The sequence below is a fragment of the Carlito syrichta genome, unplaced genomic scaffold, assembly GCF_000164805.1.
Source record: "Carlito syrichta isolate Samal-C Ts95f unplaced genomic scaffold, Tarsius_syrichta-2.0.1 Scaffold107564, whole genome shotgun sequence".
NCBI lineage: Eukaryota > Metazoa > Chordata > Mammalia > Primates > Tarsiidae > Carlito > Carlito syrichta.
In genome coordinates, this window is record NW_007051660.1 from 277,630 (window position 1) to 279,141 (window position 1,512).

General features: G+C 38.3%; 2 protein-coding genes across 2 annotated transcripts in view; both read left to right on the forward strand.

The window, feature by feature from the left end:
- LOC103270047 (zona pellucida-binding protein 2-like) overlaps positions 1–1,415 on the forward strand; it is a 1,989-nt gene extending 574 nt beyond the window's left edge. Inside the window, 2 exon segments of the mRNA XM_008067585.1 lie at positions 588–900; positions 903–1,415. Of these exon segments, the coding sequence (XP_008065776.2) occupies positions 588–900; positions 903–1,250 (661 nt within the window). The 3' untranslated portion in view covers positions 1,251–1,415.
- NOD1 (nucleotide binding oligomerization domain containing 1) overlaps positions 1–1,512 on the forward strand; it is a 34,017-nt gene that overhangs the window by 27,593 nt on the left and 4,912 nt on the right. The gene's annotated exons all lie outside the window — the stretch shown is intronic.

The window sequence follows — 1,512 nt, forward strand, 5'->3', positions numbered from 1 at the left end:
CTTTTGATGGACAGCATGGTGGATTCCAGGTTCTTGCTATTGTGAACAATGCTGTGATAAACATATGTGTGCAGCTATCTTTTTTATAGAGTGATCTGAGTTCTTCAGGGTATATTCCCAGTAGAGGGATTGCGGGGTCATATGGGAGGTCAATATTTAGAGCTTTTAGGAATCGCCATACTGTTTTCCACAGAGGTTGCACTAGTTTACACTCCCACCAACAGTGTAGAAGTGTTCCCTTTTCACCACACCCTCTCCAGCAACTGTTATTTTCTGAATTATTGATAATTGCCATTCTGACTGGAGTTAGGTGGTATCTCAGTGTGGTTTTGATTTGCATATCCCTGATGATTAGTGAGGTTGAACATTTCTTCATGTGTCTGTTGGCTGCTCGGATGTCTTCCTTTGAGAAGTGTCTGTTCATATCTTTAGCCCATTTTATAATGGGGTTGTTTGTTTTTTTCTTTTCAGCACGTTTGAGTTCCTTGTAGATCCGAGATGTTAAGCCTTTGTCAGACCTGGAGTTGGCAAATACTTTTTCCCAGTCTGTAGGCTGTCTCCCTGCTCTCTTGATGGTTTCTTTACACATGTTTTCTTTCCTATAAGTTTGCCATAGCAGAAACTCAAGAAGAAAAGACAATAAAGAAGAGATATGACTTCCTGATGTTTGCCTATCAGGAACCTGGTTATTCATATCAGATGGCTGTACGTCTTACCACAAAGTCTTGTATAAGAAGAAGATACAATGACCTGCTCTTTAGAGTGCTGAAGAAAATCTTGAATAATCTAATTTCTAATTTGTCGTGCCATGTCACAGAACCATCATATAAATGCCATTCTGTTGAAACTCCAAGACATGCCCTCATACATGAACTATTTATAGCCTTCCAAGTTAATCTTTTTTTGCTCCAGGGTAGAAAGGTGCTTGCAATGAATCTACTGACTGTGAAGATATCACTAACTATAATATCCTTCAGGCAAGAGATCGAATAGAAGAATTTTTTCCGCGCCAAGCACATATATTCTCCCATAACTTTAATAAAACTCTACCAGCTATGCATTTTGTAGACCACGGTTTTCAGATAGCACGTCTGGATAGCTGTCGACCGGGCTTTGGAAAAAATATCGTTCTACACAGTAACTGTGCTAGCTGTGTAGTTTGTAGCCCTGGGACTTTTAGTCCTGATGTTGATGTTATTTGTCAGACCTGCATTTCCATTCATATCTACGGAGCTAAATTTTGCCCATAAACTTCAAACAAAAATCAGCGATATGCAGACCAGAAGTGAAAGCATTGTTACTTGTTGGTGGAGGTAGGGGACATAGGATGATTTGTTCACATCCCAGAGCATCATCTATAGTTTAAGATCAGTAAATGTAAGACCAAACACTAGAAATCATAGTTTTTGAAACTTTTTAAAAATTGGCTGACATGGTATTTCTAATATCTCCAGTGTACAAAGGAAAGTTGAATATTAATGAATTATTTTTAATGAAATATATCTTGTTGCT